The sequence below is a fragment of the Amblyomma mixtum genome, chromosome 3 (genome assembly GCF_055824585.1).
Source record: "Amblyomma mixtum isolate Tamu chromosome 3, ASM5582458v1, whole genome shotgun sequence".
Taxonomy (NCBI): Eukaryota; Metazoa; Arthropoda; class Arachnida; order Ixodida; family Ixodidae; genus Amblyomma; species Amblyomma mixtum.
In genome coordinates, this window is record NC_143014.1 from 210239498 (window position 1) to 210262757 (window position 23260).

At 48.2% G+C, this 23260-nt stretch overlaps 1 protein-coding gene across 3 annotated transcripts in view; it reads left to right on the forward strand.

Moving 5' to 3' along the window:
- Nucleotides 1–23260, forward strand: part of SPARC (secreted protein, acidic, cysteine-rich) — a 30643-nt gene that overhangs the window by 4154 nt on the left and 3229 nt on the right. The window contains exons 1-6 of one of the 3 annotated variants that reach the window (XM_089582636.1): nt 13345–13620; nt 13943–14012; nt 16260–16383; nt 18326–18453; nt 20516–20654; nt 22237–22447. In XM_089582636.1, the coding sequence (XP_089438762.1) occupies nt 13953–14012; nt 16260–16383; nt 18326–18453; nt 20516–20654; nt 22237–22447 (662 nt within the window). In that variant the 5' untranslated portion in view covers nt 13345–13620; nt 13943–13952. Of the gene's footprint in view, nt 1–13344; nt 13621–13659; nt 13746–13942; nt 14013–16259; nt 16384–18325; nt 18454–20515; nt 20655–22236; nt 22448–23260 lie in introns of those variants that run through there. The other 2 variants (XM_089582635.1, XM_089582634.1) reach the window with 2 other exon arrangements.

Sequence of the window (23260 nt, forward strand, 5' to 3'; positions counted from 1 at the left end):
AGCGGGGAATGGAAAGACAGCTCTCCTGGGTTCACATTTTTCGAAGTGCTTTTTCAGAGCAGCATAGGCTTAAACTGGGAGACGTCATTAAGAAAGGGGGGGGGGGGGGGGGGGCGTACAGAAATAGGGCTAGGCCAGTAATTATAGAAGCTTATAGGATAGCATTTTCTCCTAATAGTTATTGCGGTTGTCGCACTAAAAAGGCACAAGCGAGGATATACTTCATGTTTAGGCCGATCATATAGATTGGTTTCGTGGTCGCAGAGAATCGGCGCTTACATATCAGGTAAATATTATCAGTACTTCAAATGCACTATTATTTCTCCCATCATTCGAACAATGCCGCAGTAGTTCGATATATTTGTCTGACCGTGCTGCGCGATAGCAATTGAACCGTAGAGTTTTGCAACGCGTCAGTTTTTTTTTTCTTTCCGACGTTCCGGAGAGAGAGAGAGAGAGAAAACTTTTATTGCTCTTTCAAGAGATTCGCGGAGATGAAGACTTCTTGGTCGTCCTGCTTGGGCGCTCCGGAAGCATCTTTATAAAATAGAAAGAAAGAGCGGAAGACAGAGATAAAACACAGCGTGGAAATGTCGGCGCACCCTGCACCCGGAGCCACTGGGCTGCCGAGGCTGATCACACGTTTGGGTCTGGCGAAATGACAGGCTGCCAACGTGCAGTTCGCCGCGCGTTCTCCAGGCGACCGTTCGGCGTCGCCGGAATCCCAAGCTCCTCCTCGTCTCGATCGCCAGTGGTTCTTCACGCGTCCACGATTTCCAACCGCTGCTGAAACCGGCCCGGCTGACCGCCGAGAGTCCGCTTTCTTTTCTCTCTTTTTTTTTTTCTTGCCGACTCTCGCGGGCACGCAGCGCGCAATTCATGACCGATCCGCGGGACAAGAGCAACGCGATCAGATAAGCGAACTATAACCAAAACCATGCCCCTGCTGAACGAGCCGAGGACGGCGAATGCTGGTGATAAGCTCACCAGAGCTATAAAACACGATGTGATGTTTCATTAAAGGCGCTTTTCCTCTCTCTTTAATCGAAAAAAAAGGATATGGGGTGAGGACAGCGGGGACTAGTTTCTTTGACTTTTTTTTTTTTTTACTTTTGATGTCCAGGCGCGGCTTTCGCCTCTGTCGAAGCGGATAAAAGAAGGGCCGAAAGCGCTTTAATTTTACATCCTGAGCTCGTCTGGTTTGCGAGAGCGCCGGGAAGTCTTCCGGCTGATGCCCCCCTTGGCCTCCGCTGTGGTCGTACCCGTACAGTCTTCGTCAAAAATACACAGCCCAAGGGGTTTGCTCCCAAGCCGCGTAGCGGAGATATTTAGCACATTCGAGAGTCCAAAGCTTGGCAAGGTTGATTACTTAAGTTGCTGCGGCATTCGTGAGATTAGGGTTCCTGTATGTGCAAAAGGGACCGCTCTGCAGGGCTCAGAAGCAGACCGCTTGGGCTGTATACTTTTGACAAGGACTGTACATCCCTTACAAAAATTTCTCTATAAACAGCGTGTCTGAAGACTGTTTATAAAGAAATTTTGCGGAACAAAATTGAATTTGCCCCCATTCGCGTGCGCTTGTTTTCCGGTCTCGCCGTCGTGCTATGACAATGCAGTGCGTACTCGCTGCCTTGGCATGCAGCGAACCTCTCGCGAGTCTGCTGGCGCGGTGTTCGAGCTCTCGGCGCCGAGCGTTTTTTTGCCGCAAGTCGCTGCACAGCAGACACGAACGCGACAGCGCACACCGCCAAGAAACGTGCTATTTCGATACGCGTGGGAAATATTCAAGTACGCGCCGGTGAGCGCGCCTATGCGGCCGCCTGCGAGCTGGGAAGGGATACGTCACAGAGCAAGGGCGGCAAGGACGCATTTCGAATCGCGAATGCCAGCGCAGTCGACTCCTCTACACCCGTGCCGAATTTCTGGCCAGCCGCAGAGTGTGCGTATCAAGTAGTCGCCTCCTTGATCGCAGGAGATTGCGCGTGACGACGCGATGTTGTGTCACCGTGTCCGCGCTGTCCGCACAAATGCAAATATTTTGTTTTAGGATGGAAGAAAAGGCGCATTAACTGTCTCACTCGCTCTGGGCAACCGCACCGTGAAGGGAGAGGGCTAAGCAGGAGGAGGCAGTGAAAGAATTGGGAAAGAGAAAGAGGCGCCACAGTTGTGTACTGCTGTGCTCGTCGAAGATGTGGCCGAAAGTGTTCCGCGCCCTCTCTCTTGCTCCTCTCATTCCTTCCTTCCCCCGCGGCGCGATTGAGGTGTCCACCGCGCAGTGAGACAGTTCCTGCGTGCTTCCTTTCCTCAAAAAGCAACCAGTATTAATTGCGACTACCTGGGAATCTTTAGCGTACACTGACATCATACTGTACAGCATACGACCGTCCTTTGCATTTCGCCTCTGTGGAAATCTTGAGTACTTTACCCACGCACAGCGACCCACGGATATTTCGAGGCTCCACGTGTCCTCGTATGAGCGCTGCCGGGTGTGACGCGCATGGTTTCGTGATATGATCAGAAATGTGACTGAATTTATCACAAACCAAACGTGGGTGGGCGCGTGAGTACGCAGGGGCTCTACCGTCGCGAGATAAGGCGACCGTGCAAGAACGCGGGGTGAATTCTAGATAGATACCTGCGGGGTCCACTTCTTTCACTCGGCGTTTATCCGCATACATTGTCTCGGCATAGCTGTATAATAAGCCGCAGACAGCGGCTTCATTGCGGATGCAAACGTGTGTGCCACATAGTATATACCCTCGTGGCTGCCCGAGAGCTGCTCCAAAACGACTGGGGGATGATCTTATCGCGGCGTTAACACTTCATAAGGCTCGAGCTGTATGCATGTCTCACATGCATACAGATGTTGAAATTGAAGCTCAGAATCACTTCAGAAAATGAATGACATCACTTTCAAGCCGTACCAGCGACTGCTTAAAAATACATAGAACGTGGTACGTGTCCGCACCGCAGTCATTTCGACGCATACTAAAATTTGGATTAGAAATGAAAATTGCTTCAACAAGTTTTACGAGGCAGTTGACTGAAGGAAAAGGCTCAAAATGGCCACAAATTTTGAAAATTGATTTTTCCCACCAACTGGGCAGCGTCGAACTGCGCACCCGCTCTTGTAAAAACGCACAGGACACCAAGGAGGCATATTAGCTAAAGATTAAAACATGCCGAATGACTTGTTTGATAGTTCGGTAGTATTAAGCGCGCGAAAATACGGTTAGTAGGTATACTGTCGACCATTTGTCGGCGCTTGAAGCAAGTGGGACCACATGTGTCCCGCTCGCTGTCTTAAAAATATTTAAGATCTGTTTTATGTAGTTTCAACAAAAACGACGACAGCAAGAACAGCGGCAACAACAATATCATACGTCCCTCAATTATACTCTGAGTAATCAGGGACGCGTGGTGTGGAGCGATGTGCATTGATTTGTATCGCATCCAAATACGAGAACTGATTGCAGTGCACTCATAGTTAAGGTGTGCTTTTGGGCTGGCTTTGGCAACGTGGTGTAAACCGTGGTCATGGATGACGGCCAATACAAAAACCACTGCTCAGTGTTGCGTCTTCCTTTGCCTTGTCCGTCATCGGGACTGCGAGGCAGTCGAACCCGCGACGTCGTGCGCCTAGCCTGTGCTGCGTCCCCACGTGAGACCGGGAATCGGCGTGCCCGAGTGCGGGCCCAACTTCTATATTCCAGGCACTATAGACCAGATTTTTTTACCCTCGCACGCAGGCTGCGGACGCGCGCCTACTCTCGACGCCAGTCGCCATCTGTCGGCGCGCGCGGCCCGAGGGACTGCGGGTCGCGCCGGCGCCGCGCATAGAACGCATGTTTACGTGTTCGCTTCTGCCGTTTTGTGCTCCATCAGCTAACGTATGAGGGTGTGTGCTGTGCGTCACTACTCACATTTGCCCTCTTCCAGACAGTGCTGCGGTTACCTTGTGCGCAGTTACTCGTTAACGTGACATCCGAGGGTAGTCGACCAGGTAGTGTACGGACTGGAAACCGGCACTTCGAAGCAGATTTCTGCGCTGTCGTGTCGTTTGTTGTCGCCTTTTACGTGCGATATCATCTATGATAATATTATGCATCAGAATGTAGATCTATTGACTTGACTCAGTGGAGTAGTAACTGGATAGGCGAGCTGCAGGTTGTCCCGACATAGCGCGTGTTTTCGATCACCAGTACGTGTTCAGTATCCTTGCGCTGAGCTTGCTCTTGTTCCCATTAAGAACATTTCATGCACAGGATTGTAAGCACGACCGCTACCGATTTCAGCTGCTTTTTCCGCACGCATGTCAGAGGTATCTGGGGGGTAAAGGTTTATCTATAGTATCTTTCTGCTGTTGGTATCTACCTTAGCTTGGTTTGGTTTATTAAGGTTTTACGTCCCAAAGCGACTCACGCTATGAGGGACGCCGTAGTGAAGGGCTCCGGAAATTTCGACCACCTGGGGTTCTTTAACGTGCACTGACATCGCACAGTACACGGGCCTCTAGAATTTCGCCTCCTTCGAAATTCGGCCGCCGCGGCCGGGATCGAACCCGCGTCTTTTGGGCCAGAGCAGAGAGCCGTAACCACTGAGCCACCGCAGCGGTGCGGTATCTACATTATTCATAGGAAAATATGCGCGATTTCATTACATTTTCCACACTTAGCCAAACGCCTACGCAACGCTCTCACACGCGGCGAGAGCTCCTGAATAAAATAACGCGACTTCGGACCTCAGAATTAGTGAAAGCTGGATTAGCTGCTCATATCTATTCAAGCTTTGATAAATTAAGCGAAAGTACTTTTTATGCACCAGGTTGCATAAACCATGACAAAATTTCTTTTCTGTAGGCGCTGCGACTCAGTGGGCTCACAGCGGTAATTTGTTGATAAACTGGCGCGGCGACAAGCCCTGTTTGTGGAAGGGGTGGGGGGGCCTTATGTCCGGCCGGCAGGAAGGAATAAGAGTGCATGGGAATTGGAACTGCATGCTAGGCGCACACCTAATGCTTGATATTGAACAAAAGTTTCTTTGCGGTGGAGCACCAAGACGGAATTCGATATCAGCACGAGCGCGTGCTAAGCGCCGGCACAATTAACCTGAATGTCAAACTAAATGTCATTAAAACGCGTCAATGTTATCGCTTTGATAACGTAAATACTTCCTTCAACACAGCCACGCAGCGGAAGTATGCTCGACAATGTTTTTTTAGCGCCCGAAGCGCGGCTATATGCAGGCGCGGCCGCGGAACTGCCGCAGCCCCGCAGTCCCCAAAGAAACGCCCGCACCGCGGCGCGCCAGTCGGTGCAAAATGGCCGCGCCCAGGAGAGGCTCAAAAATCTGGTCTATACAACTACAGCGCGACTCGCCACGTGGCGAGCTGCGCGAGACCCACGCGGTGGCGCGGAGAAGCCTTGGGTGCCCGCGGCAGGGCGGCTGCCGAGGAGAGCACGCTCGAAGGCTGTCCCATCTGGCGGGCTCCCAGAAAGTGTCCGCACCCGGAAGTGCGCGACGACCCGAGACGCCGCGGCGAGGAAGTCTCTCTCTGCCCTGCTCCGCGCCCACGTGCCTCTCGGGACGCCCCTGCCGCGCTTTCGTATAGATCGCTGCCCTAGCTACACTGTCCGACGCTGTCTCCATCAGTTTTTCCCCATCCGTTTCCGCAACTCCGAATGAGCATCGACAGCAGTGTGCCTTTCTTCTTCTAAGTTCCCACACCACCCGGTGGTAATTGAGGCTGGACCAGATAGCGGGACCCGCGCAGCACCTCTGACAGTTATAAGCTCTGAATTGGTAAATGAAAAAATCTCTTTTTACCCTCTAGAACCGGAGCGACGGGCGTACCATACGAAGTGCACTGCGAACTAGCGCAAGCACACCTCGTGTTTTAGAAACTTTAAACTGGTGGCACACTAAGCAATGAAGACATGGTTACCTCCTCCCGATTTAAATAAATGAACGGCCTGCTAACCAGGACGGGTCATCCGTGATGTTCGGTGTGTCGGTGAGCCCCGCTTTGGATTGTTACGTGGCAACAACAGGCGCCAGTCCTTATGGCAAGACACTATTGTCGCTGGCCCGCTAATGCTGTGGCTTTCAATCCAGTGTCCACTTTTCCGTGCTCGGCTCCGCAATCGCACGAATCGCACGCGGTTCGCTTTCTCAGGCGGTCGGCATTCGTACGCGCAGCCCAGTCGGCTTCTTACATATCACGGAGAACGACATCCTCCCGAACACTCGTGCATATCCTTCGCGAGCACAAATCTTCCGCCGGAGCAGTGCCGCCCGCGGGTGGCGCGATACCATGCTCGCAGCTTCTGACGACCGCGGAATGCCGTCGCGTCAAGTCATCCTTCTTCTTCTGACCCAGCGTGCCGTTGCCCGCGGAAACAATGTGATGCTGGCGCACGCGCGGACCTTTTGAAACCGGTCTCCCTCCTACTGCACTGCCGGCGCTTCGAGCTCCAGCTGTTGCGCTCGGGCAACTCGTATACCGTCCGCCGGATGACGCGCTGGTCTGCCTTCTCCGCATTGCGCCCCTTTCTTTTTCGGTTGTCGTGGTGCTGCTGTTGGCGCCCATACGGAGAAGGTTCCGCGCGGTGTCTCGTGAAAGTTGTGCAGGTTTGCAGAAACAGGCTCAACCCATTTTCTCAACGTTACGCGTTGAGAAAATGGGTTGATGGGAAAAGGATGAGTTTTGCGGTAGTCTGTCCTGCGGACAGACGATACCGAGATAGTAAAACGCCTGCTAGTGGCTTGAGCTTTGCAAGGGAATCTTTCAAGGCTTCGCATCGCACCATGCAACGTGGCTGTACGGCTCTCTCTAGCCTTATTGTCTTATCCTGGCAGGTCGGAAAAGATAACTTGCAGCTGACGGTAGGTTTCGCTGTGCGGCGAAAACCTATCCATAACCTCGCCGATATCGCGGGTGGTTATCGGCAGGCGGCGTAGCGCCGTTGGCATCATCCTCCGCCTGGGCCAAGGACGTTAGACACTGCCCTTTTGGGACATTCGCCCAGTGCGACCTTCAGCAGGTCAACGCGGTCATTCTATCCTCTTCTACGATTTACCCTATCGAGCGCCCCTGTTGAGAAAGTACAGTCACGGACAAAGCTTTTGCAGGAAGCGAGTTCGGGGCAAAAATTATTTCAGGGCACTCGGGCAGACTTCAATGGAAAGCGTGGAAGCATGAGGGGACATGCATGCTTCATTTGCTGGAACGAATATCTGCTGACTGGGTGGCCAGGCTAAGCAGAAATATTTGCTTTTCCCTGGCAACCGTATCTCTTAATGATGTTTCGTGGCTCGCGTTCGGGCAAGCTCTTCAGCACCAGAGCCGCTGGGTTAGAACGGTTTATATTTTTTTTTTACTGCGGCAGTATACGCGTATAAGCGCTGTCTTCCGAATCAATGAAAAAAAAAATGTAATGCATGTGCGTCTAACAAAAAAAAACGGAAAAAGCTCACGGAGGCTTCCAATTCCCACAGCAACTCAACTGGTCGACCACCCATAAAGCCTTTTGCTACAGTTTAAAAGTAGATTGTTTTCATTTTTTTTTTAATTCTGTCAAGATACTTGACCACTGCCTTGAGCAGTTTTTGTCGCACCATCGCAGAACACCGTCACTGCACTTGTGGAAACTCTTGCGTTCCACAAGTACTATTGCGTAATCGTTCTTGGCGTCGCTGCCGGGCTTGAGCTTTCAGCCTTCGTTACCAAGCGTGATATAATCATTCCGTCTTATACACCCAACGCCGCCAGTAAGCCGCTACAGGGAGCACGACCGTCTCAAAGGGAAGCGAAAAACTGCCGGAGACGGCACATGATGGGGGCGACACATGTTCGCTGAACTGCTCTGCTTCCGACTTCCTGTCTCCGGCGCCGTTTTTCCACTGCGTTGCAGCATGAACGACCAGCGCTATCAAGCTAGTTTAAAGTAGTAAGTAGAGATGGCCGTCGCTTCACGGTCTCGGCAGCGTGGCCGGATCAGAACGGGCCGCGTCCTTCATGCACGGGGCCTCTTGGCGGCAGGCGCTCCCTGAAGGGGTTCCGTTCACGGCAGCGCGGCGTGAGTTACGACCGCGGATGACAGGCGACCGGCGGCGGGGCGGGAACGGCTTTGCATCGCCGACTGCCCGGGGTGCGGCTGTCGTCCGCGAAGCATCTGGTCCCTGTTGGATGGCCGCTTCCGGGCCGCCGTCATACGCCAGTGCCCGCTGCGCCAGCTGCGGCCAGCCCGCGGCGGCGGTTGACGGATGCGGCATGCGCTCAGCCGCCTCTGCCACGGGTGAAATAAAAATCATTGGAGAGACGCCACCAGTTCTGGTTAGAGTCACCGGACGAGGACTCTGGTTCTGGTCAGTTCTCGCGTATTGCACCGGTATACGCACAGAGAACGCTGCAGTTTGCTATTTTCATCATCACTGCTGTTTCTGATTCATTAGTTTTACAGCGATAGCTGTTTGTATTCCCCTCGAAGTTTTGCCTTGGTACGGCGTCACACTTCATCCATAGCACAGCTCGAGGCACTGGCGTCCTCGTTATGTTAAAACTAAAGCTTTTTTTAGAAAAGCTCATACAGGGACTTTAGTTAAAACCACAGAGCGCGCGCGCGTCTGCGTAGTGGTTTATGAAGAATCGAAAGGCGCGGCAGCAGTTTCAGGGTGGGTGGATGGACACCTGGACTGTGCCGTGAAAGAAGGAGTTAAGGGAAGGGCGTGAAGAAAGAGAGAAGAGTTAATTAGAAACTGGGGAGGCCCCCAGGAGTGGAGCCCTTAGTCCATGCACGGCTCCATTTTCCCCTGCTATCCGGATCACCCGGGCGATCAGGTAACGCTGTTCTTCCAGGGTGGTGCTAGACAGGGTGGCTTCCCACTGGGAGCGGAAGGGGTGCGGCACTTAGGGAGGATTGGGGCATTCCCATGTGGAATGGGTGGGATAAAATGTGATCTAAACGCAAGAAAGGTGAAGTGCTAGTTTGGAAGGCCGCCTCCTATCGACGGAGATTTTTGTGTGCAGGTGAGTATGTTAGCGGTACAATCGCTAATGTTGGATCAACAGGCAGATATTTATGACGTATTCCAATCGGCGATCGAAAGCAACTCTACGAATCCACGAAGGCGCAAGATATCGGTCGCGGTCCGATCATAACTCGGGATCTGAATCCAAATCGCCCACCGAAACACGCCCTTCGGTTTCGCGGAGCAAGAAAACTTGCTCCGAATCGCCACCTTGAATACGCTATTAAAGAAACAGAAACGTTTCGTGCTATCGCTGAAATTCCCGATTAACGCAACAAGCTTAAAAACTGCCATTTCATTTTTGCAATCTCCTTCACGACTGACTACAGTATCTCCATTGGGGATACTACGCTGCAGTCGTACCATCTGCGCGGCTGCTATGCACAAGGCTGTCGTCGGAAGCTGCAGGGATGATTAAGCGAATGGAATCGCGCGAGCAAGCTAAGGGGCGGGCATGCATGCACCGAGCGATGAGCACGCGCAGCTCGGACCATGATATTTGAGAAAGTTAGCACTGCGTGAGGCGGATGAAGATCTGTCCGTCCTAATGTATATGGAACCGGCGGCGTATCTCGGGGCAAATGCGGCGCAAGGCCGCGCGATACTGACGAAGCTTTCTCGGTTGACTCGCGCTGGAAACGATCTGAGCGTCTATCGCGGCTGTGGCGTGGGCGTTGTTGTGGGGCCAAGCGGAGAAAAAAAAAGGAAAAATATAGAAGCGGGCCACTTCAAGGACTCGCCGCCGCGCCCCGAGCGTCCTTGGACAATCGTTAGGCGCTGCGCGAATATGAAGCCCAGTTACATCACAACACCGTGGGACGCGTGGGCCTCCGGAGGCGGCGAGGGCCGTAGATGCGCACGCGCGCCCAGGACCTCGCGATGACGAAGCCACGGCCGCGCCCGGAGACCGCTAACTCGGCGGAACTGTACCCTATCAGCGTTTCGGCAGATTGCCTTTCGGGCCCTAGCGCACCCAAACCCCCACATATCACAAAGCGCTGACGTCCTCAACGTCCCGTTTCGAACTGATAAAGAACTCGAGCAGTGCGCACGTGTGGATGTGACGCAACGAGAAGGTTACACCGCTGATTTTTTAATTTTTTTTTGCACCGCTGCAGTATTTTGGAACGTGAAAAAAAAAAAAAGTCTCGCCTTTTTTGGCGTTGAGGGTGTGGGCGATGTGGGGTGATGTCTTGTGCAGAGAGATCGTGTACAGGCACAAGCGCTTTCGTGAGATCCCTCCACGCGTGGCGCTAAGTTATCGCACCACGATCAATCCTCTGCTTCTTAATTAAAGCCATGCAGGATAGCCGCGGAGCTTGATTTGACGTATACCACCGGTAACTTGTTGCCATCCCTTCTAATTTTGTCAAATTACCTTTCAAATGCTGCTGGCCATTTTTCGTGCAGGGATGTTATGTTGTATGCCGCGGTCTTCGCCGTCTTCTGAGTGTAAGCACGCTCTGAGGAAGTGGCCTTAAAAAAAAAAAAAACCTAACGATTTTCTCGCGAGCTCTACTACGGTGCCTAGCACCGTGCGCGGTATGTACTGTCGGGGGCAAAAGTGGTGTATACACCACTCGAGGTTCGGTTCGCGCCCCAGGCGAAATGATGACCGCGCGCGCGTTAATTCACTCAATCCGTCGCGCTCACACTTATTGAAAACACTGCAAACTTGGCTGACCTTTTTCTTTCCCTCTTAATTCCTCCACCGGCAGTTGGCAACAATGGCCCATTCTATATATATATATATATATATATATATATATATATATATATATATTACATTCGAATTACATTTGAATAATGAAAAACTACCGCAGACTAGGACACGCGACTGTCAACAACCCTCAGTTGGTCTCACTGAGCTAGGGAACATTCTCTTTTTTACAAGCTTGGTTACATTTAGCTGTGTGTGTGTGTGTGTGTGTGTGTGTGTGTGGGTGGGTGGGTGGGTGGGTGTGTGTGTGTGTGTGTGGGTGGGTGGGTGGGTGGGGGGGGTTGCGAGAGCATGAAGAACTTGACACTTTAAAGGAATATAGAGCGAAGTACACGCTTCGTTAAAGGAAACATGTTTATTTGACTCGATGTTTCGATCGGAAGACCGATCTCTTTCAAGAGTGGCTTGTCTTTGCTGATGTTTTCCATTTTATAGGGCTTGGACACAGAACAGGTGAGCGGGAAAGAGAAATAAGTAGATAGAAGTAAAAAATATACAAGTAAAAACAAAGAAATAAGCATGGATAGGAAAAAGGGGAGTGGGTAGCGCACGAAAAAAAACGGAGAGTGCGCAGAACACGTAAGCCGTAGGAAAATACAATGTCCAGATGCGGCCTCCGCTTTGTTAAGCACCGCAGGCTTGCTTATTGACAGGCGTGCCGAGCTGAGTTGAGATGGTCGACAGGGTGTGTGGCCGTTCAGCAACCTTCGTGGAAAAATGCGTGAACTTGTCCTTCCCCCTGGCCGCGAGGCAAGGAGGAGGGACAATCTTGAAAAACATCGGTCTGCCGATCGGAACGTCGAGTCAAATATATTTCCTTTAACGAAGCGTATACTTCGATATATATATATAATATATATATATATATATATATATATATATATATATATCGAAGTATACGCTATATATATATATATATATATATATATATATATATATATATATATATATATATATATATATATATATATATATATATATATATATTGTACTTCACCGCGTACAAGTTTTATCCCGATAGTGAGGCAGTCACCGCACCTTTCCTCAAGCGTCCTCCTCCTCCTCTCTTTACCCCGCCGCGGTGGCTCAGTGGTTACGGCGATCGGTTGCTGGCCCAAAAGACGCGGGTTCGATCCCTGCCGCGGCGGCCGAATTTCGATGGAGGCGTAATTCTAGAGGCCCGTGTGCTGTGCGATGTCAGTGCACGTTAAAGAACCCCAGGTGGTCGAAATTTCCGGAGCCCTTCACTACGGCGTCTCTCATAGCCTTAGTCGCTTTGGGACGTTAAACCCCAATAAGCCAATCCTCCTCCTCTCTGTGCCCATTCTACGGTACGTTAGCATGACTGTCACTGGCGTGTGTACTGTTCCAAGCTTCCGAAAGATGGGCTCGACCACTAGTAAGAAACCCGATATTGTTGTATATATCAGCTGCCGCTTTATATTTTCGAAGAGCGTACAATTGGACGTGCGTTTTTTTTTCGCACTAAGTCGGACTGCGAAATGATAGCAGAGGCTGCAAAAGACCTAATTTTCGCCAATAGCCTACTATTAATTAGTGAAAATTAGTCGCCGCGAAGTAGTTGTCGTGTCATGAAAATGAAATTCTGATATCGAAGTGCTCCGGCCGGATCTTCTGACGTTCGTCAAAATTCGCTGAACGACGCATTCAGAATTAAGTTCTCACGTAATTGCAGCTTGTCCTTCGTAATTAACATGCCTGAAATAATGGCAAAATGAATAGTTAGTGGTTATCTGATGGGCCTCACTCACGCAATCGGAGAAATGCACGCGAAAGCGTAGCCTATTTAATTCGTGTTTTTACCTCGCTAATTGATACTGCGCACAGGCTTCGTCACAGTCGCTGTGCGTGTTATACTGACGCCGGCTGTTTTCAGTCGCCTCTCTATAAAGTTTTAGCACCGCCGTACGGTCGATATAAGAAAGTTTTAACGTAGCCGGACAGCCATGCAGCAAATACGGTAACGCGTTGCCGTGGCTGCACATTTGCCGTACGGATACAGTAGGATCGAGTTACCGTGTTTATCGTGCGCTGGTGCTAAAACTCCCTTATGGCAAACACGGTAACTGCGATCGCACGGCAGATGTGAATAGGCAAGCCTGGCAACGGCTGCAATGGCAACGCATTTTCCGTGCATGGTTTCGGATGGCCAGTATACCAAACCGCGCGTGGACGGCGGCCCAAGGCGATCGCGTTGCGCGGGCGTCGCGACCGCGCGGCCTCTTTTTTTTTTGTTTTTCTGTCTGAGCGCGCGATACGGAACGCGCAAATCTGAATCTGCGTTCGCTCAGCGCTTGGAGGGCGTCTGCTGCGTTCGCTGGACGCCCGGGGGCTGTATCATGTCGCGGGACAGATGCCCTTGCGCGGCCGGATGTGCCGATGGAAGATGCCGAGCGGTCCCGCAGGGGAAAGGGATAGTGAGAAAGAGCCGACGTTCAAAGGGGGACGGCGGTGATGGCGCATCGAAACCGCGGGGCGCCGCTCGAACCGACGCTCCAGAGCTCGTGAGGCGGTCTTCCGCCTAAATATAGAGAGTTCCGGAGCCACAGCCGCTCAGCTGTGCTCTGGATTCAGTGGGCTGACGGCTGAGCAAAATTTTTCCGCTCTGCCCTCTCCCCGTCGCGGCTTCCGCTGAGGCAGGCACTTTCTGGGGGGCGCGTTTGTTTTTCGTGAGCGCACAGTGTAAACGCGTAGCGGCGGAAGCGGCTTGCGCTGATCCGCCCGACCACCGAAAATCGCCGACGCAGCCAAATGAAGATCGGGGAAAACAAACCGGAGCCCGTCTCGAGCTAAAAAGAACCGGGCAGCGGCCGTTTGTGGATAGTCTAGGTGGCTTCCTGTGTGTACGCGTGCGTATATACTCGCTGTTAAATAGAAGGTTGGCCACTGTTCAGACAGGCTGTCGACGGAACAGCCAGATTTTGGCGCAGATATATCTTAAGTTCAGCTCGGCTGCATCGTCGTTTGCGCCAAGGCAAGATTATTCAGGCGCTAGTATTATTCAACCTGTTCAACCGCCAGTTCCTTTTGGTTTTTTTCCAAACTCACGGGACAAAAATTGCGGAAGTTTCGGAAAAAGCACACCGGCCGGCCGCTTTTTCTCAAGTTTCTGATGCTCAAACGCCTGCATTGCTAGTGATCACTGACAATTTGTTACATATTTCTTTGCAGGAGTCAGAAGATGAAGGTCTTCGTTATCCTGCTGCTTGTGGGACTTGTCCTGGCAGCGGAGGCAAAGAAGGTGCGTGATGTACGTTACACGCGCACATACAGTTACCACGTGGTAACTCCATGTGCGCGTGTGAAGTTGCCTCGTTCGAGTGGAGAGCTATTTTGAACGTCACTGATTAAGGGCAGCAAATTCAGTTTATTAATGCGAAAGCATTTTTCTAGGCTATGTCGGCGGGTCGTGTCCGAAAAATGTGTCTGCAGCAGTTGTGTGCAAGAGGTAGCGTCAAACGAATGGCTGTAATCGAAAGAGGATGTAGTGAGGATGCTACGCAGAAAAAAAATTCTAGATCGGATGAATAGTTAATTAATTAGAGCCAGAAATGTTCAAAAAGTGGGCAGGGCCAGAGCAAAAGTGGCGCCAAACTTGAAAAGGCCGGAAGTGTGGTGGGGCCACGTGACCAGAAGTGTGGGCGGAGCCAACGCGTAGCGCCAAATTTGAAAGTCCGGAATGAATACTGAGATGAAACAAGCTAAAATGTGCAGTTAATCGAAATCCAATGTATAATTAATGATTATAGAAAGTGTCGAGAGTGAATTAATGTGCATTAATTGTGAATGAAGGCGATTTAAATATGAATTATGGTGAATTAATGTGATATAAGTGAATTAATGCTACATTAAGGTGAATTAAGGGTAAATTAGTTGGAATTAAGGGGAATCAAATGAATTAATTGTGAATGAAGTGGGTAATTAAGGAAGCAATTAAAAACAAAAAGCAACTTGAAATGAGGAGGCATCATTGCTTTCGCATTACTCCAATGCAGGTTACCGCAGTGATCTCGAATTTTTTGCATTAGAGGCTCCAAGAGCATCAAATCATAAAGCCCAAACACCTGGTAGCCTGCATTATTTTTGTACTTTTTAGAGTAAAGAGTAAATAAAGCGAGAATCGCTTGACAGTATTTTTTGAAAAGCCTGCGCTTTTGCTGCTTTCCGTGGATACCATGAATATATTGCCTCTGTGATATGGAACACAAGGCATTTCGGTGTGCTGCTGCGAAACATGTGGGTTGCACCGATATCGCAAGGACATATATAACATGGCTTACCTTTTGACGACTTCCTGGGCTAAACGTGGTGATACCGGTTTTTGAAGCAACAGCTGCAGCTGTGCCTATGTAGGGAGAAAATGTTCTATGCTCTCCTATATCCACTTCTTCCGGCTTCTCTCGAACTATCCTTGAGCTGTTATAAGGCGTGCACGTGCGCACGTCCTTGTGATGTCCCGTCATGTATGTCACCATTGAAATATCTTCGGGCTTGGTGGACTCGTTTATTAGGTGAAATTAACCCATGCATTGATGTGTTAAGCTGCCAGGTAGTACGAGGCGACTGCCAGCGATGTGTAAAGTATGGGGCTCCACACATATGTTAATGCCTGGGGCGTCATTTTTTGCCGCGAGTGTCGCAGCACCGGTCGCCGTTCAGTACGGTGATCAATCTTGCTGCCGTGTACGCAGAGAAAGTGGGCGTTTATGGTCTTTATTTCATATCATTCCCTGAGCTACAGTTACGCTGAATTAATGAACTTGTAAACCACCAGAAGCGCGCAAAACGTTTCAATTAGAATGTTGTCGGACATATACTAAGCCATGCACCAATGGCGTGATCCTAATAAGATGTTATTTTGGAGGTTTTGTCCAAGCTTTGAATTACAGAAGGGTACGAAGTGCCAGAGGAACGGAAGATCACGGCCATGCGCACAGATAGCTGATAGCGACTGCGGCTCTGCGAAAGATGGGCTGCATGTACTGCACGGGCACCATGCATGGAGCACTGGGCGTAGCTTCCACGGCGCAGGTTGGAGCAGGTGGCTATTAGCGGACTAGGAACATGCAAATGCTTTCACCATGCTCCTTGTGTTTCTGTATATGGCGGCCATAATAACGTTGCGAGCCATAACGTCAGTGATAAGCGCGGGGTGTTCAAAGCATGCGCCCATTGCTGGCGAAATTTTGAGTTTACGTGATTCGACCTTAAAGCGGAAGGTGTTTTCACGATAAGGCTACCGTTCCGAAAGTTACGCCATTTTTGGTTTTTCTTGACGCTTTACAACAGTTTGATTGAAACATTTTGCGAATCATTTGAGTGGTTTATCTGCCACGGCCGGAGGCCTAGTGGCTTGCTTACCTGCTTATCCCAAAGTCGCGGGATCGAATCCCGGCCTCGCTGGCTGCATTTCGATGGAGGCCAAATGCGAAAGACTCATGATGAGTGAGTGAGTATGCAAAAAGAATTGTGTTCCTGTTTCTTGCAGCACCATGGGTCTAAGCATGGGAAGAAGCACCATACAAAGAAGGTCAAGGATGCAGTTGACATTTCTGCTGAAGACGAGAAGGCCAGCATCTTGAAGGACAAGAGCGCAGAACTGGATGCTGAACGTAAGGACGGCTTTAGTTTGTTGCTAGTTGCTCGATGCAAAATTTATTGCTCATCAAGACTGCAGAGTACTTCCAGGGTGACTTAGCCCTGTGGTTTGCACAAGCCCTTGAAATCCTTGAATACCCTTGAATTTTGAAAAATTGTTTCAAGAGCCCTTCAAACTCCTTAAATTTTGATGCACTCCTTAAATATGGATTCTCTTTTAGTGGCCGCCCTCACCGTTCTATAGCATTCCCTGTGGCTTTTGTGGTATTAGAGGATGTTCGATGTCCACCGCTATACATGAGAGTGGCACTGGTGAACACACTCAAGATTTGGTTGTACGCAATACAAATAGACTAAAAAATGGAAGGTTGGACAGCCGCTGCTGCCATAGCTCAGTTGATAGAGCACCTTACGCGTCATATGGAGGTTGTGGATTTGGATCTCACCGGTGTTTTTGTCAGTGGCTATTTATTAATAAAATAAAATAACAATGGAAGGAAAAGATCTTAGCCGCGGCATCTGCCATCGAAACCTGAAGCACCCGAGCTGCGGCTAGCGGGAATAAAAAGACAGGGAGAGGACAGGAAGAGGTAAAGAAAGGGGGTAAGCGATAGTAAGAGAGGAAAGGGTAGGGCAGCAATATACATTAAGTACAAATACAGGATATGGAAAACGCAATCTCTCAGAACTGCATGAAAAGCATGTATTCGTGCTTTTTTTAAAACGATGAGAGTGGCATGTGTTAGTTTTTTCCTCTACTTTAGAATACAAATTATTTTTCAGTTAAAAATGATTGCACTAGTACTTTTCTCTTGATCAGCACCACATATTGAAAAAAAAGAAGAAATAAAACATTCCCCTATGCTTCCTTGATTTCAGTGAATGTTGGCTTCCTTCATATGTATGTTATAATTATGAGCCCCTCATTTCCCAAACACTGTCTGCTCAATAAGTCTTCTTGTCAAGGCTAACACTTTCTGCCTAAAGGCCACAGAATAGGAAGCAGGTAGTCATGGAGAGGATAATCAGAACTAAGTAAAAAGTGAAAGGATTCCTAATCTTCGTGATCAAAAAAATATTTCTTGCCCTCTTAGTTTACTGCCCCTTTGTATGCTCGAAATCCTGAAATTCTCCTTGAATTTTGAGCCAACTGTTCTGTACAAACTCTGCTCAGCACACTTCCTACTGCAACAGAGGGTATTTCCAAAAATTTTTCTTGAATTCTGGATTTATATGTCAGTAGTAAACTGCACTGAAACATAATGTTGTATAACCTAGTATTTTTGTTCTTATATACACTTGTTTTGATTGGTATTTTAAACGTCATTGATAATTTAAGTCAGCTGCTTAGCACAAGTGGCTGCGCACCACATGGTTTTTTGCCTTATGTGAAAGAAAAAAAATGCATATTATTATTCATACATTTTTAACATTATTTCTGGAGGTATTGCAACAATCGTGCAAGAAAACTGTCGCTGCAACGACAGAACTAATATGCATAACTCCAGCAAAGAACTATGGATTTATACACAACAGTGTTGATGGTAACTGGGCATGTGATGGACGAAGGACATTTCTTTGAAAATTGAAAACATAATAGTGCAGGAAGCCGCCGCGTTGGCTCAGTGGTTATGGCACTCGGCTGCTGACCCAAAAGTCAAGGGTTTGAACCCGGCCGCGGCAGTCGAAGTTCGATGGAGGCGAAATTCTAGAGGCCCGTGTACTGCGTGATGTCAGTGCACGTAAAAGAACCCCAGGTGGTCGAAATTTCCGGAGCCCTCCAGATACGGCGTCCCTCGTAGCTTGAGTTGCTTTGGGACGTTAAACCCCATAAACCAATAACACTGCAGAAGTAAAATGAGTGCCAACAATCCTTGAGACTTTGGACTCTGATGGCATGCGTGCAGGATGCTTGCTTTTATGGTTTCAACTTGTGCTTCCTGCATATGGTTGCAGGTGTCCAGAAGGATCCCTGCAGCAAGGTTCGGTGTGGCCCAGGCAGGGAGTGCATCATTAATGAGGACCTGACAGCTACATGCGAGTGTGTCTCGAAGTGCCAGCCTGAGGCTGACCCTAGGAGAAAGGCAAGTGAAACTAGTGTTGTGCTTGGAACTTTGTTCTATGCCACAGTGTGGGGTCATGGTTCGGGACTAGCATTTACAAATTGGTGCCATATCACCAACTACTTGTCCTGCACCATTAAATCATCACAGTGTTCAAGTAAGTGTGCTGCCTATTTGTGGAATAAAGCTATGGTAATATGCATGTATGGCAGTTTATGGCAGTATTTACTATATACGACATTGATTTATGTGTGGCAAAAGTTTCAGTCATCGTGTGTTTGATGAAACCTGCAGCATCTGTAGCTTAAATATATTGATTCTTTAGTCTAATTAAGCATTGTGGGTGCGACACTTTTTTTTTACTGCACTCTAATGTAGTATATGCCACTGTAAGAGAAACATGCGACTTGGGATAGCGTCAGTGTTCGTGTTTGACTAGTCTGGGTGTTCTGTGGCTGTGCCAACTTCTGTAAACAAGCTACTGCTCAGTGCCACACATAAGGGGCAGTTTGTTTCTAAGCAGATGAACTGGAGTCAGCTATTGATGTCATTTTGTTATGTCAAGGCCACAACTGGCATCCCACGAAGCTACCACACCACTGTTCCTCAAGCTATGGTCTCGTCTGTTTTTGGCAGATAATGATGATGCTCCACATGGCAAGCATATGCTGTACCACAGCAGGAACACCTGTAGCTTACACATGTCACATACAACCTATTGCAGTCGATTCCTGAGGTCTTGTACTTACAGTGATGTAATTTGTGCCTAAGTTTGGATGCGTCTACTTGGTTCAAAATGTGTGGCACGATTTCATGTACAGACAAGAAATGTGAGTAGCCATTAAAGGCCTAAATGCCGGAGAACCTCGACATGAAGGAACACCCTGTAGTAAAGCAGTGCAGATACATATGAGAGTTAGTCCCTGTTGAAAACTCTCAATATAACTACATTTGCTGAAGCCTCAGCAGTCTGACTGCAATAAACTAAAACCTGCTGGATGCTAAATGTTGCAAGCTGTTTACATGAAAAGGCAAAGGCTGTGCAGTTACTGCACTAGCATGTTCTTATTCTCCCGATGCCAGCTGCATTTATAATCACATGAAACAAAACTGTATTCTTTCTGAATTCCTGTCATGACTGCCACAGCCAAAGCAGAAGTATTATAGCTCATGCTAGTATTTATGATGAATTAGCTCAGGATTCAGTTTTGACGCCTGCACTGCCACTTAATTGACGAATTGTTTAAATATAATGCCCAAGTGAAATCAGTTATATTTAAGCTCATACAAGTGTGCAGCAAAGTACAGCAGACTTACTTTAGCTTAACCATAACACCCTAAAGGCCTGAATGGTTCAGGTATTGCTGTTTAGTTTCCAGCAGACAAAATGAAAAAAAAAAAGAGTGTGGTTAACATGGACTATTGAACTGGTGCAAAGTGGTTAATGCGTACCCTTTTTTGTTGAGAGCATAAGCAGTTTTTTCAGCTTGGTGATGCAGTGTAGTGTGGATGGCCTGACATGTTTGACTAAGCATTTTCTATGCAATAACAGTTTCTTTCAAGAGTATGAGGGTTCTGAGCAGTGTTAAGCAAACTTTGGGCTCTTGTCCCTCAGTGCAGCAAAACAGCAACTGCCACAGAAAAGGCCAAACTGACAACAGCTAAATGGTAATTGGCTGCAGATGCTTTGCAACCGTTTTAAAAGTATTTTTCAAGAATGCTCAGTAAATTTTTTTTTGCAGACTCTCCTTAGTTTAGTTGTCTTATTCCTGGTTGACTAACAGTGTCCATGCGCATGTACACATATTTTGGGCAGCCTTGGACTGAAGAATACAAGCTGTGATTGAAGCTAGCACGTCGAACCTGGCTTGTGTAAAGTAGCTAGCTTATGTAATTAGATCATGCTATTACTATTCTGTGCAGCTGTTTATCTAGTTTTCAGTACATATTTTACTTTTGGCTGCGAAAGCATTCTCATTATCAGTGTAGTGTATGCTGGGTGTTTCATCCAACTAATTTCTCTGTTTCTACAAGAACCAATTGACAACAGTTTGTGACAGGATTTTTGATTACCTCATTTTAGGTTTGCAGCAACCACAACCAGACATGGGAGAGCGACTGTGAGCTGTACCAAATGCGCTGCCTGTGTGAGGATGAAAAAGAAGGCTGTAAGGGTGAAAAGTACGAGCACGTCCACATCGATTATTATGGAGCCTGCAGAGGTATGGACTGGCGTCAGTGAATATGTGCTGCAAAAGATATAGTATTCCAACAGTGCGCAAATTGTTTGCGGTGCAGCACATGCTGCTGTTGCTGCTGGTAAATCAGTAGCAGTTTGTTTGAGGAGGCCATGACACTTATCAATATTGCATAAATTTTTTCGGAAAAAGTGTGGAAATATATGAAAGCAATAGCACTTTTTAATGTACAGCCAAGATATTGCTTGTATTTGACAATAGCGGTGGTTGTTTGAAAACGCTGTTAGCAAAAATGCCTCCAAAGTTCGAGAGATGTGGCCAGCTGAGGTTTATATCATTCTATATGCATATATCCGAGGGAATTTTGCTTGTGATCTGCTAATGTGACATTAACAGAACAGTTTACTGGCATTCTGCATATTGCCCGTAAAGTCCTGTTATCAATTGAAGCTTTTTTTTTTTTTACCTATTCAAGTGTATGCCATTGGGGTTTGCTAACCATGAAAGCAGACAGTTACGATTCATAGGGCATTCTTTTCATTTTCCAAGGCCGTAGTAGGCCAAAATGTCCTGCTGCACCATGCCAAAGAGCAGAATCATGCATTGCTATCTTATAGCTGGCTTTCAGTAGTTCAACCCTGATGGGACCGTGTGAATGTTTATCAGAAAGTAAAAAAAAAAATACAAAGGTAGGAAGGCATTTAACATACATTGTATAGAACCATGATATACGACTGAACTATAAATGGATGGAATTTATGCCAGTATGCTGCGTGTACATATGAAAATCCAGTTTAATGTATGCGCGAAGGCTAGAAGTAATTATGCTCCTTGGGTAATGCACCTATATTCTCACTGGCCACAGGAACACTGTAGGCTACGAGGCATGCTTCAGTGGAAAACTCTGGGTTAACTTTGACCACATGAACCGAAACCATGTTAGACAGGCATTTTTTTGTGCTTAACCTCCACCAAAATGAAGCTAGGGCAGCCAAAATGAAAACCATGAAGTAGTGCTCAACAGCCAAACGCTGTAGCCACTGTGGCAAGTTTAAATGATTGTGGCTTAATGCAAGTGGTTTGGCAGCCGCACAGTGGAATAGATTTTTTGAGTCTGTATACAGTGCGACGGAAAAAATCGGTGTCCAAAATACTTTGGAGCACGCTTCGTCGTTTGAAATTTTCTCACGCATTTCATAAACAAGACATGATAGTTTATATAGGTTTCATATACGAGGGCACCAGCGTCACGTGCTAACGTATGTATCAAGTACTTCCCAATTTTCGCTTTGCAAGGCGTGAAAGAGTTCAGTCGCCAAAGCGTGCTCTGTAATATTATGGCCGGGACTGTACTGCCAGCTCTTCATGAGAACAGAGAGCTGGCAACTGTGTTGTGCTTATCAACTCTCAGAAGGCATAGGAAATTACTTGAGAGGATGGGACTAAATAAAAAAGTGGTGAGCATCTGCAACAGCTGTCCGTGAAAGCTGCAGGCGCACTTTTTTGCACTACTACTGAACAGTTGAAGAAGTGAGGTAGCTGTAAAGTGCCATTTGCATGTATGGTTCTGAGGCGGCAACAAACTCACACTGCTTGCTGTCTGCAGAACTGCCCAAGTGCTTGGACGAAGAAATGGAGGACTTCCCACGCCGCATGCGCGAGTGGCTCTTCAACGTGATGCAAGACCTGGCCAGGAGGCACGAGCTGAACGAGCCCTACAAGAAACTTGAGGAGGAAGCAGAGAACCTGCAGAGCCGCCAGTGGGTCAACGCTGTCATCTGGAAGTTCTGCGAACTTGATAGCCACCCACATGACCGGTGAGGCACTGCATTTTGAGCTGGACATAGGGTATTAATCATAGTTGGTTATTCCAACCAGTGGAATGAGTGGACCACGTGCAGTTTTTTTACGGGGCATATATTACCGAATATTCACTAAATGGTGTAAATGCAGCTCAGCTGCAAGAAAGAAATTGTTTCAAAAATCATGTTCGCCTTTCACAGTGATAGCTGTACTTGGAACTTTTCCTGGGGCTTATGGGTTTCTCCATCCATGCTTTCTGTGGTTGTAGTAGGTCATAAACAGATACTTCTGTGTTCACCTGCCGGCCAATGAGAAAGTGCTCTAAGTGGACCTTGGCCATGCAGGCTAGGGAGCAGCTAAGAATACGTGCCCTTGCTTTCAAGAATGCAACATTTGTGATCATGTAATTCAGGCGGGGTCAGCAAGTGGTACTCTGTTCAGATGTGGGGTTCAGTGCAGCTTTTGTTTCTTAGCTCCGGGAGTGGGCAGGAGGTCTGGTAGTCTTTTTTTTTTCTTACAGTTCTTCCCTTGCACACTTCACCACCTGCGTATGCAGTGTTTCTGCGCCAGTGCTAGACCTGTCCATCCTTACATGTAGTCCACAGAAGCATCCTTCTGGTGTCACAACTGTCGTTTGGAATGCATGGCAGCATTAAAATATGGAGGTTTTAGCATGGGGTAACACTAATTACAGTATTGCCAGTTTGAAGTCAGGTTATTACGTGTGTCTTGGAGGCTGCTTGTGACAGTACTTTCCGGGTGCATCCTTAATTGAAGCCATATCTAATGACTATGATGGTAAAGGGTTGAAAAGTACTAACAAGTAC